The 15,262-nt window shown below is 36.4% G+C and overlaps 1 protein-coding gene across 1 annotated transcript in view; it reads left to right on the top strand.

Annotated features, from left to right (window-relative positions):
* Positions 1–13,941, top strand: part of TRPC5 (transient receptor potential cation channel subfamily C member 5) — a 347,276-nt gene extending 333,335 nt beyond the window's left edge. The window contains exons 8-11 of the mRNA XM_070785143.1: positions 7,232–7,435; positions 7,669–7,710; positions 8,520–8,609; positions 10,363–13,941. Of these exons, the coding sequence (XP_070641244.1) occupies positions 7,232–7,435; positions 7,669–7,710; positions 8,520–8,609; positions 10,363–11,055 (1,029 nt within the window). The 3' untranslated portion in view covers positions 11,056–13,941. The remainder of the gene's footprint in view (positions 1–7,231; positions 7,436–7,668; positions 7,711–8,519; positions 8,610–10,362) is intronic.
* Positions 13,942–15,262: the final 1,321 nt, after the last annotated feature.

Raw genomic sequence — 15,262 nt, 5'->3', positions numbered from 1 at the left:
AATGTTCACTCAAAAACCACCCTAAGACAAACAGTGTAAGACATAGGTCTCCTTTTAAAGATTTCATGTGCTAATAAAAAAGACTTTTCTCTCCTTTACACTGTACACTTTTGACAATGGAGACTATATTGTATAACCATCTTATTTGGCATTAAGTTAAAAGTTTGTGGATATAAGTCACAAGTTAATGTGGCCTCTGAAACAAAGCTCTTACCACTGCATATATATATGATAAGGCCCAAGGACATTTTAAAAGATATTTGGAAGTAAATTGCCAATATCACATTTCACTGCAAATACTGTCATATATATTTAACTATATTATCACAATACCATACCTCACTCAAGAAATATAACACAGATACACTATAATTACTAATTTGGGGGCCCATATTTAAATTTCCCTTATTGTCTCAAACATGTCATTTACAGATGATAAACTACAAGAACATTGAAGATGTGTCACTATGCAAACACAGAGCCACAAGGAAAATGTAATAAACTTATTGATTCAAGGCAGTTAATGAAATCCCTGTGCAATCATTATCTAATTACTAGGCTAAATGAACAGAGACTTCAATGACTGCCCATGACAAAGAATACAGATTTTACAGAATCAGTCAAGGAAAGTCATGTAAAACAATAAAAACGAAAGAAGGGGATCAGATTTCCAGAGTTATCATATTAAATTGCTTAAAATGTCTAGTTTCAGAAAAATTTACAAAACATACACACACACACACACACACACACACACACACACACACAGAAGGTATGGTTTATACACAGGAAAAAAGATGTCATAGAAATTGTCCTTGAGGAAGCCCAAATGTTGGTTTCATTAAAGACTGAACTAGCTATTTTAAATATCTTCAAATAACTAAAGGAAACCATCTAAATAATTAAAGAAAAGTTATGAAAACAGTGTCTCATCAAATAGAGAATATTAATAAAGTGATAGAAATTGTTTTCACAAGGATCAGATTGAATTTCTGGATTTGAAAAGTGTTGTAGCAGAATTAAAAATTCACTAGATGGGCTCAACAGCAGATTTCAGCTGGCAGGAAGAATTAGCAAATTTGAAGATAATTCAATTACCATTGTCTAGGAGAAGGCAATGGCACCCCACTCCAGTACTCTTGCCTGGAAAATCCCATGGACGGAGGAGCCTGGAAGGCTGCAGTCAATGGGGTCACTGAGGGTCGGACACGACTGAGCGACTTCACTTTCACTTTTCACTTTCATGCATTGGAGAAGGAAATGGCAACCCATTCCAGTGTCCTTGCCTGAAGAATCCCAGGGACAGGGGAGCCTGGTGGGCTGCCGTCTATGGGGTCGCAGAGAGTCAGACACGACTAAAGTGACTTAGCAGCAGCAGCAGACTGACGATCAGAAAGTAAAACAGAATGAATAAAAACAGATCTTCAGAGAATTTAATGGTGAGACACATGTGTATGGCCAACATACACATAATGGGAGTCCCAGAAAAAGAAGAGAGAAAATAAAAAAAGAACTGGAAGGATATTTAAAGAAATAATGATTAAATACTTCTCAAAAATAGTTACACATCCACAAACTCAAATATTTCCTAGTAAGATAAACACACATAAAAAGCCTTGTCTTAGTCAAACTCTCAAAGACCAAGAAAAAAATCTTGAAAGGAGGAAAAGATAGCTGATTTCCATCCAAAACAATGGGATCTAGAAGTCAGCACAATGACATATATAAAATGGTTAAAGCAAAAGACTGCCAACCAAGAATTCTATATTCAGCAAATATATCCTTAAATGAAGGAAAAATAAAGACATTTCTCAAGTACACAAGGACTGAGAGAATTAATGGCCAGAAGGCACATCCTATAAGAAATGCTAAAGAGAATTCTTCAGGCTGAAATGAAAGAACACTAGACAATACAAAAAAAAAAAAAACCACAAAGAAGTAAAGAGCACCAAAAAATGGTAATTAAAGGTAATTGCATAGATAAATACAATACAAATCTTATTGGTGGGGGGGACTTTTTTCCTAGCTACTTTGAAAGATAACTGCATAATTCAAAAGAACAAAAAAGACATGCAACATACAGAAAATGGAAAAATGGCAGATGTAAATACTACTTTATCAGTAATTACTATAAATGTAACTAGATTAAGAAAACCAGTTAGTAGGCAAAGATTGCCAGACTTTTAAGAAACACACATGATCCAACTATATTCTGTCTAGAAGTGATACACTTTAGATTCAAAGATACAAGTAGATTGTAAGTAAAAGATGAAAGATTTTTTGGCCGCACCATGTGGCATGTGGGATCTTAATTCCTTGACCATGCTACCTGCATTGGACTGCAGTCTTAGCCACTGCCCACCAGGGAAGCCCAACTGTAAGTAAAAGACTGGGAAAAGATAGATGGTGCAAACAGTAACCAAAAGAGAGCTAGCTAAGTGGCTATACTAATTATCAGACAAAAGAGAATTTAAGATAAAATTTGTTATTAGAGAAAACAAAGGACATTTTTTATGATTAAGGAATGTATTTATCATGAAGATTTAACAATTATAAATGCATTTCCACCTATCTACAGAGCTGAAGAATATATGAAGCAAAAACTGACAGAACTGAAGGGAGAAATAGAAATTCAATAATAACCATTGGAGCATTTATTACCCCACTTTCAGTAACAAACAGAAGTAGACAAATGATCAAAAAGGAAATAGAATACTTGAACAATGCTATAAACCAACTAGACCTAATGGACATCTATCTATACAACATACCATACAACAATAGCAGAATATATGTTCTTCTGAACTGCACATGGAACATTCTCCAGGACAGATTATATGTTATTCCATAAAATGTCTACTTTTTTAAAGGACTGAAATAATAAAAAAATATGTTCTGCAAACATTAGATATCAGTAACATAATAAAATTTGGGATATTCACATATCAATGGATAGTAGAGAAGATACTGCAAAATAACTACTGGTTCAAAGAGGAAATCACAAAGGAAATTAGAAGATACTTTGAGATGAGTTAAAGGGAGAGTATGGTATATCCTAAATATCCCCAGAAAGAAATCTATAATTTTTAAAGCTTATATTAAAAAGTAAATAATATTTCAAATCAATAACTTAAATTTCCACCTTTATGAAACTAGAAAAATACAGTAAACTAAACCCAAAGCAAGCGGAAAGAAAAAAACATAGCAAATTGTTTATTAGTAAAATATTTATAGATTTAGCCCTCCCATAACTTTGAGTTACAACTCATTTTGAGTTAATTTTTGTATATGGTGTGAAGTAAGGATCAAGATTCTTTATTTTTTCCTTCTGGAAGTCCAACTATTCCAAGGTAATTTGTTGAAAACATTATTCTTTCCAAGTTGAATTGCTTTGACACCTTTCTTAAAAGTCAACTGCATATATGCCTGTAATTATGCATATGCACACATTTATTTTTGGACTTTCTTATTTTGTTCCATTGATCTTCAATGCCAATTTGTTCTTTTACAAAATTAACTACATCTTTTAGTTACATCTTTTACATCTTTTGTATTTATATATAAACTTGAAAGCAGTTTGTCAGTTTCTTCAAAAATGCCAACTGAGATTTGACTGAAATTGTATTGAATCTATAATCAATTTGGAAAGAATTGCCTTCCTAACTATATCCAGTCTTTCAATTCATGAATATGCCATTTCTTTACATTTATTTAAGTCTTCTTTAATTTATGTCAGTAATCTTTCACAGTTTCCAATGTTAAAAAACACACATATTTTTGTCACATTTATTCTTAAGGATTTTATATTTTAAATGATACTTGTTAAAATTAATATTTTATTGTTCATTGCCAGTATATAGTTTATTCTATTTAATTCTATTCTATTTAATCAGTTTTATTACTGATTTGTATCTGGTTCTGTTTAATAGATTTTTCTTCATTATGTATCATATTTTCCTGTTTCTTGGCATTTGTGATAAATTTGTATTGGATGTCAGACATTATGAATTTTACCTTGTAGGACGCTGGATATTTTTGTATTGTTTTAAATATTCTTGAGCTTTATTCTGGAAATAGTTTGATCTCTGAGGCTTGCTTTTAAGCCTTGTTAGGCAGGACTAAATACACCATTAGTCTAGGGAAGTTCTGTACAATAAAAATTTTATGCAAGTCACAAATATGTGCCACATAGGTTACATTTTATAGTAGCCACATTAAAATATAGTGAAAAGAAATTGGTAAAATTAATTTTAATTATATATAAATACATTACATTTATAATGTATTCTATTGATACCCAAACCAGGAAAAAAGTACAGAAAATTAAAAAAAAAAAAAAACAACCTGTAGACCAATATCCTTTATGAACATAGACAGGGAAATCCTCAACAGAGCATTAACATATTTGAATCCAGCAATATATAAAAAGAACATACCATAACCACATAGAATTTACTCCAGAAATGAAAAGTAATTCATCATATTCATAGTCTAAAAAAGAAAAATCCTATGGTCATATCAATTTATATGACCAGAAAAGGTGTTTGATAGACTTCTACTCTGATGATTTTTTTTAATGTCTTAGCAAAACTGGAATAGAATGCAATGTGCACAACCTGAACCACAAAACCTATAGCTAACTAAGTGGTGAAAGAAGACTTTCTAAGATCAGTAACAAGGTATATCTGCTTTAAATACTTCTATTCCACTTTGAACTAGAGATCCTAGGTAGTGCAATAAGGAAAAGCATTGAAGATGTACAGATTGGAAAAGAAGAAATAAAACTGTCTTGTGATTCTGTATAAAGTAAACCCTAAATAATCTATTTTTAAAATTTCATAGAATACAAACATGAATTTAACAAGGCCACAAAATACAAAGTCAATACATAAAAATCAACCATATACTAGCAATGAACAATGGGAAACTGAAATTTTAAAAGACAGTACTATTGTAAACTGTTGTTAGTAAAATGAAATAGGCATAAGCTTTCATTTTAGGCAAAAGGTTAACAAAACATGTATAGATAGGACTTACACATTGAAAACTACAAAACATGGATGAAAGAAACAACATACGATGTTCATGGATTGGAAGACTCAGCAGAATATACTTTCACTCAGCGTAAGATTTTCAAGGTTCATCCATGTTGCAGTATATGTCAAAACTTCATTCCTTTTAAAGACTGGATAATAATGATAGTATACCACATTTTGTTTATCCTTTTATTTGTGGATGGACATTTAGGTTGTTTCTACTCTTTAGCTATTATGAAAAATGCTGCTGAACATTTGTGTACACGTTTTTGTGTAGAATGTGCTTTCGTTTCTCTTGGGTAAGTAGCTAGGAATGAAATTGCTGGATTGTATGTTAACTCTATGTTTAACTATTTGAGGAATTACCATATGGTTTTCCAAAGTAGCTGCACCATTTCACGTTGCCACCAGCAGTGTGTGAGGGGTGCAAATTCTCCAGATTCTAACCTACACTAGCTATTCTTTTATGAAAAATTGTTGTAGCTACCCTAGTGGGTTTAAAGTCATATCTCATTGCGGTTTCAATTTGAATACTCCTAATGACCAACAATGTTGGTCATTTGTGTCTTTCTGCAAATGTCTATTCAAGTGCTTTCCTCTTTTTCAAATTGATTTGTCTTTTTATTATTGAATTGTTATCATTCTTTATATAGTCTGGGTACAATTCCCTTATCAGATACATGATATTTCATTCAGTCAGTTCAGTTCAGTCGCTCAGTCGTGTCCGACTCTTTGCGACCCCATGAATCGCAGCACGCCAGGCCTCCCTGTCCATTACCAACTCCCAGAGTTCACTCAGACTCACATCCATCGAGTCAGTGATGCTATCCAGCCATCTCATCCTCTGTCGTCCCCTTCTCCTCCTGCCCCCAATCCTTCCCAGCATCAGAGTCTTTTCCAATGAGTCACCTCTTCCCATGAGGTGGCCAAATTACTGGAGTTTCAGCTTTAGCATCATTCCTTCCAAAGAAATCCCAGGGCTGATCTCCTTCAGAATGGACTGGTTGGATCTCCTTGCAGTCCAAGGGACTCTCAAGAGTCTTCTCCAACACCACATTTCAAAAGCATCAATTCTTCGGCGCTCAGCCTTCTTCACAATCCAACTCTCACACCCATACATGACCACAGGAAAAACCATAGCCTTGACTAGATGAACCTTTGTTGGCAAAGTAATGTCTCTGCTTTTGAATATGCCATCTAGGTTGGTCATAACTTTCCTTCCAAGGAGTAAGCGTCTTTTAATTTCATGGCTGCAGTCACCATCTGCAGTGATTTTGGAGCCCAGAAAAATAAAGTCTGACACTGTTTCCACTGTTTCCCCATCTATTTCCCATGAAGTGATGCAACTGGATGCCATGCTCTTCGTTTTCTGAACGTTAAGCTTTAAGCCAACTTTTTCACTCTCCACTTTCACTTTCATCAAGAGGCTTTTTAGTTCCTCTTCACTTTCTCCCATAAGGGTGGTGTCATCTGCATATCTGAGGTTATTGATATTTCTCCTGGCAATCTTGATTCCAGCTTGTGTTTCTTCCAGTAATGATATTTCATTACTTTAGCCTGTGGGTTTTCATTTTCTTTATGGTGTCCTTGACATACAGTTTTTAACTTTGACCCAGTCCAATTTACCTATTTTGTTCTCTTGTTCCTTAGCTTTTGGTGTCTTCTCTAAGAAACCATTGTTTTATCCAGGGTTATAAATATTTACTCCTTAATTTTCTTCTTAAAGATTTATACTTTTTATCTATTAAATTTAGTTCTGTGATTCATTTTAAGTTGAATGTTGTACGTGGTGTGAGGTAGGAATCCAACTTTATTCTTTTGAATGTGAATAGCGAGTAGTCCCAGTATGCACAACTGATTGACAAAGGTGCAAAAGCAATTCAATGGAAGAACAATAGCCTTTTCAGCAAATGGCAAATGAACACTGACAGGCAAAAACAAAACAAGAAAAAAAACCCTCAACGTAAACTTCACCCCTTAAGCAAAAATGAACTCAAAATTGATCATAGAACAAAACGTAAATGTTGCAACTAGAAAACATGTAGAGGAAAACACTAGAGGGTAAGGTCAGTGTAAATTGAATTTTTATAGCTACTGACATATTTCCCTCTGTAGAAGCAAGTAGAACTTTTAGAATGAGTCATGGGTGCATTTTATACTTTCCCATTCCCCATCTTTGAACTTGTCTTTCACAGGATCATGCTGATATTGAGTGGAAGTTTGCAAGGACGAAGCTCTGGATGAGTTACTTTGATGAAGGTGGCACCTTGCCACCTCCTTTCAACATTATCCCCAGCCCCAAGTCATTTCTATACCTTGGCAACTGGTTCAACAACACCTTCTGCCCTAAAAGAGACCCTGATGGTAGACGAAGAAGGCACAACTTGAGAAGCTTCACAGTAAGGCCTTTAAAAATTGTCTCTTTGTAAAAACAACTGTTTTCTCCTTTCTCTCCTTTGTGACATTCCCTATCTCGAACATCATAAAACTACTCCAACCTACAGATGCTTTGGGGGTTTGTCAAGCAGCAGCTCCTGTGTCATGTTCCAGTCCTAATATTTAGAAATATATTTGAGTGGATGGCCTGCTGGGACACTGCTGATATAAGCTCTCTGTCCATTTTCAATGACAGGAACGCCATGCTGACAGCCTGATACAGAACCAACATTACCAGGTAAAGCTTCTTTATATGAACTAAGCACAGTAGTTCTTGGTCAGTTGTCTGACCTTAGATAAGTCACTTACCGTCCCTGAGCCTCAGTTTCTTCATCTGTAAAATAGGGATGATAAAACTTAACTCAAAGTGTAGTTGTGAGAATTGAGTGGTGAGTACGTTTGTATTTGTGTGTGCATGTGTGTCCTGGCAGTGCCTGACGTATTGCATTAAGTGGTGGCTATCATCATCATTGTTACTAACACAAAGTTGAGTGACTATGTGTATACCATTCCCAGGAGGCTAAGTTAAAAGAGGCCATCCCTGTAAAGGAGAAGAACATACTGACTTTAATAAAAAATATCTTGACTATGTAATTATTGGACATCGAAATCAGCAGATTTTGTGACACTGAAGAATGACTTTCTCAACTTTATAAGAGGAAAAAAAACTCTCATCTTACTAGGAGGGTTAAAGTTTAATCCAGCCTGAAAGGAAAGGATACTGACTGTGACCATTCAAGGATTACTCTACTCTGATTATTCTATTAATGTGAATCATGTTTACCTTATGCCTGGGTAGAAAATTTTTCTTTTGGGTGAATTTGATCTCACTGGCCCACTCTGCCACCAAATTTATTTGGACACACAGTAATTCTTCATTTAGCCAGTGGAATTAACTGGGGATTTTGTAGAAAATGGTTGGATCCTGTGAGAATTTTCCAATGCAAAGACAGTCTAGGCATATTTTTTTCTTGTATATGTTCCTTATTGTATTAAGAGTCCAAGAAGGAAACTGAATGCCTTTTCATGTTTTTGTTTAAATTCCAGGAAGTTATCAGGAATTTAGTCAAAAGATATGTGGCAGCTATGATAAGAAATTCCAAAACAAATGAGGGACTAACAGAAGAAAATTTTAAGGTAATTTGGTCATAAAGTGGTTTAATTTCTCATTTCACATTTCTTAAGCATCATTTAATCTTCACAGTATTTGAAGTTTCTGGTGATGGAATTTCAACTGCCTATAATACAGTAAAATCAGTTACAGTTCTTCCAATAGATGAAGAGATTTTACCAATGTTTGTCACACCACCACAGTTATGAATAATAAAAATACACAGTCTTTTAATAGTCTGAGTGTTTCTCAGTGTGGGAATTGAATGCTTTAAATGATATGGCAAGGATGTGTGAGATTTAAATGTCTTCTTTACTTAAAATATATAATAAAGACAAAAAAATCTATTATTAAAACTTAACATTTATGATATCCTACCATTACACATTTTTGCTTGTCACACTGGAATGCTATTGGCATCTAGTGAGTAGAGACCAGGGTTGTTGCTAAAAATCCTACAATGCACAGGACAGATCCCTTTAACAAAGAATTGCCACACTCAACATGTCAATTGGTTGGGAAACCCTATCCTAGAACACATATACATTTTCTAAGGAATACATGAAGGCTGTTATCCTAATCTAGACATAACTCACCAGTTGAGGGCCTGCTACATGCCAAACACTCTGCCAGGTAGTTGGAGCACAGTGATGAGCAAGATATAAACAGCCCCTACTCTCTCATGGAGTGACACACAATAATAACACAGGGTGATGAATGACGGAGTATTCTAACAAGAGCAACACAAGGTACTGTGGAGACACAGAAATGAGGGGACACCCAGCTGGGACTTGGGGATTTGAGGTAGGCTTTTCAGAGGAAGCCATGTTCAAGCTGAGGTCTAAAGGAGGAGCTAGTTGGATAGAAGAGTGTTCCAGAGAGAACAGCACATGCAGAGACTCAGAGGCAAGAGAGAATATGTTCATACAGGTGGACAGTGGCGAGCCTGGGGAAAGAGTAGAAAGATATGAAACAGGAGAGATGAACACATACCAGGCCTTGAAAAACCTTGTAGTCTGTGGTATGGCATTTTTCCTTTTTCATAAGGTCAGTGACAAGTTACTAAAAAGTGTTAAGCAAAAGAATTAAATCATCAGATGTAAGCTTTTCAAAGATGGTTTTTAAAAGAGCAATCTAGTATCTAGGCAGCCAGTGAGAGATAGAAGACATTTCACAGGGACTTGGATAAACAGGGTCCCCTGTCCCAAAATGGGGCTTCCCAGGTGGCTCAATGGTAAAGAATTGGCCTGCAATGTAGGAGATGTGGGTTTGATCCGTGGGTTGGGAAGATCCTCTGGAGGAGGAAATGGCAACCAACTCCAGTATTCTTGCCTGGGAAATACCATGGACAGAGGAACCTGGCCGGTTACAGGCCATGAGATCACAGAGTCAGATACAACTGAGCGACTGAGCACTAGTCTCATCACCTGACATTCCACTTCCCTAGTTTTATTCCTGAGTCCTAAAGCTTTTCCTCTTCTGTATCTTTCTCTATGCAGATGTCGATGAGAGCCAATACACTACTCTAATACTGTCATTGTTGGTTAACATTTCAGTCTGTTGGTGTACTCCTGATAGGGAGGTTCTGAAATCAACTTTACCAATTGCACATTTTTTCCCAATGGCCAACCCTGCCCACAGATTTGTTACTATGTTTTTCTTGTGGTGGAATACTGTGAGATGTTTCTGGTAGTTCGTATACCTTGTGATTTGCTATGAGACAAAAACCTGGAACATTCCGAAGCTTCTTAACATAACGTGTCTTCTCTCTTGCCCTAGGAATTAAAGCAGGATATCTCCAGCTTTCGATATGAAGTGCTTGACCTCTTGGGAAACAGGAAGCACCAAAGGAGAAGCTTTTCCACTAGCAGCACTGAACTCTCTCAGAGGGATGATACCAATGATGGCAGTGGTGGGGCTCGGGCCAAATCCAAGAGTGTCTCTTTCAATGTAGGCTGCAAGAAAAAAGCCTGCCATGGGCCACCTCTCATCAGGACTATGCCAAGAGTCGGTGGTGCCCAAGGCAAGTCAAAAGCTGAGTCATCAAGCAAACGATCCTTCATGGGTCCCTCTCTCAAGAAACTGGGTCTCCTATTCTCCAAGTTTAATGGTCATATGTCCGAACCCAGTTCAGAGCCGATGTACACAATCTCTGATGGAATTGTTCAGCCACACTATATGTGGCAGGACATCAGATATTCTCAGATGGAGAAAGGGAAAGCAGAGGCCTGTTCTCAAAGTGAAATTAACCTCAGTGAGGTAGAATTAGGTGAAGCCCGGGGCACTGCTCAGAGCACTGAATGCCCTCTAGCCTGTTCCAGCTCTCTTCACTGTGTATCCAGCATCTGTTCCTCAAATTCTAAACTTTTAGACTCCTCAGAGGATGTATTTGAAACATGGGGAGAGGCTTGTGACCTGCTCATGCACAAATGGGGTGATGGACAGGAAGAACAAGTTACAACTCGGCTCTAAGTCAAGCCGTTATCACATGTCCTGGAACTCAGAAAATTTCTCATTTCTTTGCTCTCAGAGGTGACATAGAATATGATTCCCTCACTGCTCCCCCACTAGACAGGAGAGTGAAACTCCTATTGCTTTCACCATCTTTTATAGCTACATTCATTTTTTTGTTCTTGTTATTAGTATTACTATTATTTGCCTTTTTATACCTATAAAACACTAAGTCCATTTCATAACCAACTGAAGGGGTATTTGCCCCTAATCAGCAGAGATGCAGTCAGGTGCTTAACCCTTTGGCTTTGCTTTTCTTACCCTTGCTTCCTTGAAGCTCCAGGTGCCACTTCGCTACTGTCGCTGCCGCACAGATTCCTGACCTTCCTTGGGATCTCACACCATTTCCCCACAGGGCTGAGGGCTGTGCTCAGCAGTCCCCACCAGCTATCAGATGAGGCAAACTCACCTGCCTATGTTTGTTGCCCTTCAGTGCTCCACGCTGCCCATTCTGGTTCAATGAACAGCATCAAAGGGAGACTGAATAGACTCCAAAGAATTGTCAGCTTGTGGTTTCTAGGTATAACTGGCTTTCGTGTTTTTGTTTTTAAACACTACAACTTCTCCTTACTGTGGGGCTGTTGAGTTTTTTGTTTCTTAAAGACTTGTGAGTTTCCTAATGTATGCCAGTGACTATTTACCCCCATAGTATATGTCATATCTAATAAGTTAGTGAATTCCTTTCCTGTGTTTGTGTATTTCAGTTAGCTTACTACATCTTAAAATTTGACAGTATCAAGATTAGTATTTAGGATGTGGACTCTTTTTAAAAACTTTTCCTGCACTCTAGCCAATAGTCACTACATCTCATACATTGGTAAGAAAAAATAATTAGCTGGCATATTTATAGGGTTCTATCTACTGTTGATAGTTTTAATCATTATTGCTATCAAAAGTATTTCTAAGATAAAAATCTGGATTTGAAAATATTTTATCAGAAAAATGACATCTTGCTGAGGTGTCAGAATCTGAAAACAATTTCATTTTAATTAATTGCTCTCTGATAAAACAAGAACAACAAAACAATTTTAGGTCTAGATAACTTGATTCAAGTTGCAGTTTTACTGCTCAGAGGAAACAGTGGAATTGCATGTGTAAACTGATGTTAAATATATAACATAACAACCCTAGTGAATTCATGGAACTACAAACATGATCCAAATTCTACTGTCTTTAAAGAAAACTGCATTATACACCAAAACAAATTATTTTCCACAGCTTAAGAGTACCTCATCAGAAAACATATGTTAAGGTTATAAAATGAAGCCCATAATGTGTGTGGTCATAATGTTAGACCTGGTAACCAGTGACTGATTACCTGCTAAACAAGGGTGGTTCTTACCAACATTAGCACAAAGGTATCACCAACTTACACTCTTAACACATGACCTAAAATAGCTCAAGGTCTGAGTCCTGGTGATTAAATTAACACATAGCTCAAAAACATAAGAAACTTAATTAGTTGTCACCCTGTTCTTGCAAAGGCCAACAGTAATAGGAAACCATCTAAATTTATGTGTATACTTTCTGGCAAAATTTAGTGAAATTCTCAGTGCAAATATGCCGCCAAAATGGTTTTTGACAGTGTAGTTTCTGTTATTTGAATTGATTCCCATTCCAGCCCTAGCTTCAGTGATTGACAAAATATTCTACAGGAAAAAGACACAAACTGGGGATAAAGGGGAAACAAGAGGAGGTATTGAAGAACAAAGCTCAGATCCAGGAAAAAGTGACCAAGAGAACAAGCTGCATCAAGGTCCATTTGGCAAGAGATTATCACAAAATAATTCCTTGATCATACCTGAAGCGATCATTTACTCAAACCTGCTTCTCTAAGTGGGACTATTCTAAGTGGCCCTGACATCAGTAACAGGTTACCTTCCAGAAGGAAGTTTTCTAAAGTTACATATTCAACTTTCCCAGTTTCCAAATTCACTTTGAATAATAAATAGCACCTAGGCTACATTTCTTTTCATATTGATGGCACCAGAAACCGATGGCCCTATTTCATCTTTCTTACAAATGCATGTACTTATGATAACCTAGGCTTGTTCCAGCAGTTACTTTATCAGTTTGTCAGAAAATAAGGATAGCCAGGAATAGAGCTATGGTCCAAAATACAGTCTTCTCTATGTGCCAAAGAGAGAATATGTATAAGTCATAATAGCAATCTCTACTACTGAAAGAAACCAGTGTCATATTTCATTCCTTTTCAGATCGTCTCAGGGTTATTGTCTTTATGACGTGAGCTTAAGATTTCACCAGCTATGCTCAGGCCTAGCTGTGTTGGGGATTGAAGCCAGTTAGCGGTTAAAGCTAATCAGTTATTGCCCTAACGTCTATGATGGTGACACCAACATTTTTAATAACTCTAATTCCAGTAGAAAGTAGGAAAGGAAAGAGACTTGTGTTAACTCTGTATCAGCTACTATCAAGAAAGACATTCCAAATCAAATGTTTAACTATGTTCTCTGACCCCAGAGAAGGTATAAGTCAACTTGAGAGTAAATTTATAAACATAAAAGTTAGAAGTAAAAGAACCTTAGTGGGGATCCACTCAATTCTTATTTTACAAATAGAAAGAAAAAATGAGGCTCAGAAAATGATAATGACTTGCTCAAGGTCAGAAAGCCAGTCAACAAAGCCAGCTCTTCTAGATCATAGAAACAAGACATTTACTATTAAGCATATATATACAAAGGAGATGTGGAAATGGATTGGCCACTGTACCTTTTTGTTCATTCGCCCAAAATGCCATGAACTCCATAATTTAAGACTGACATATTTATATGTAAAGTTAAAAATGTACTCCAAAGTCAGATATAATAATAAATGATTCAAGAATCACTTTTTGTCTAAATATACTACGGTTCACCTCCACAACAGGTGAACTTCTTATCATTTATGGACACCTATATTTGTTTGATTCCATCATAATTATATTAACATCTCCTTCATAATAACCCACTCCAGTACTCTTGCCTGGAAAATCCCATGGATGGAGGATCCTGTTAGGCTACAGTCCATGGGGTGGCAAAGAGTCGGACATGACTGAGCAACTTTACTTCACTTCATAATTAGTAAGGGTAAAATTGTTTACAAAGAAAATATCTGATGTATATTCAAAAATGGCCATTGTTGAAGTAGGTCCTCCACTTACAGCTTTAAATCCAGTGGAGTATAAAGAAAAAGGAATGATTCCAAATTCAAAGTCATTACTTTTGGAAGATGTCAAATTTTATAGGGATATAAATCTCCAAGTTATGCTCCTGTCCACTTATATAGGCATACTGGAAAATTTTCTGATTCTTTTTGCCTCTCATAGTCATTTTTCATTCCACTCTGACCTAATTTAGGGCATTTCAGCTAAGTTCAAAACATCTAAACATTTGTCTGCATTTGATTAAAGACACACACACACACACACACACACACACACACACACACCCCCCAAACCACCGCGCCCCATGGCCTCTACCTTCTGAATGACTTAAAATGAGTTGATAGCTTAGCTAGGAAATATAAATAACCATTTGACATTCATATTGCCTTGTGCTGAGACTGAAGGGTTGTTTTAACTAACAGTTTAAGTGGCCCAGATCTTGGTTTGTTCAACCATTAGGAAAAAGTACTTGAAGTGAGTCAGGCATTCTTTCCTATTTAAAAAGTACCCAAGAAAAATTGATCATATTATTTTGGTAATCACATTTCAAAACAGTGTTAGTAAACAGATTGTTTGTATACACACAGCTAATATAAGCTGATGTAGTTATCTGAATCACTTAAATAACCTTCCCATATATACTTGTCAGCTCCCTTCAACCCCAAACCCTGTGGCTTTGCCTCAAATCTGTGTAGATTCTTTCTTTGACATGCTTTATCTAGATAACTGTTCCAAATACACAATTTGTTGGTGTAGAACTAGTCATTGGGAATCGAGTACCCCAATTCAGTGTGAGCATTACTTTAGTACAGAGAAATGCTATTTCTACTCTATTTCCAAAGACCCTTCCCATCGCTTTTTCCAACAGATGTGGGTCGTGGCTTGCACTTTTTGGGGATGTTTGTAAAAGTGAGAACCTTATCTGTGTGTGCATGTACACACACACACATGCAATGAAACTTAATAGCATTTGATTGCTCTGGCTTGGCCCTTCATCCCTTTTGG

The sequence above is a fragment of the Bos indicus genome, chromosome X (assembly GCF_029378745.1).
Source record: "Bos indicus isolate NIAB-ARS_2022 breed Sahiwal x Tharparkar chromosome X, NIAB-ARS_B.indTharparkar_mat_pri_1.0, whole genome shotgun sequence".
Taxonomy (NCBI): Eukaryota; Metazoa; Chordata; class Mammalia; order Artiodactyla; family Bovidae; genus Bos; species Bos indicus.
The sequence above is the reverse complement of the archived record's forward strand: the minus strand, read 5'-3'. Positions and strand labels throughout refer to the sequence as shown.